This window comes from Trypanosoma equiperdum (genome assembly GCF_001457755.1).
Source record: "Trypanosoma equiperdum strain OVI genome assembly, contig: ctg_1540, whole genome shotgun sequence".
In the NCBI taxonomy this organism is placed as follows: Eukaryota; Euglenozoa; class Kinetoplastea; order Trypanosomatida; family Trypanosomatidae; genus Trypanosoma; species Trypanosoma equiperdum.
The window spans coordinates 14,956-15,223 of record NW_027123550.1 but is presented as its reverse complement, the minus strand read 5'-3'; the positions used below and the strand labels follow the sequence as shown (position 1 = coordinate 15,223).

Here is a 268-nt window from a genome sequence, read left to right as displayed (position 1 = left end):
CACAAAGACGGAAAATGCAAACTTAAAGAGGGGGTGAAAGCGGAAAATGATGGTAAAACAAACACCACAGGAAGTAATTCTGTTTTAATTAAAAAGGCTCCTCTTTTGCTTGCAGTTTTGTCTCTAGGATGAATCATTTTAGAATGTTGGCCCAATTTTATGAATGTTATGAAATTCTCTATTTTTAGAGAGTTTGCTAAAATTGAAAAAAATTGATATACTCTAATGCTTTCTGGTGCAAATAAAAAACAGATAACAATATTCAAAG

At 31.3% G+C, this 268-nt stretch overlaps 1 protein-coding gene across 1 annotated transcript in view; it reads left to right on the top strand.

Moving 5' to 3' along the window:
- The window catches only part of TEOVI_000855200 (uncharacterized protein), a gene marked incomplete at both ends in the record, with an annotated part of 1,335 nt that extends 1,309 nt beyond the window's left edge, over positions 1 to 26 (top strand). The window contains one exon of the mRNA XM_067222021.1: positions 3 to 26. Within this exon, the coding sequence (XP_067078122.1) occupies positions 3 to 26 (24 nt within the window). The remainder of the gene's footprint in view (positions 1 to 2) is intronic.
- Between the last annotated feature and the right edge of the window lie 242 nt (positions 27 to 268).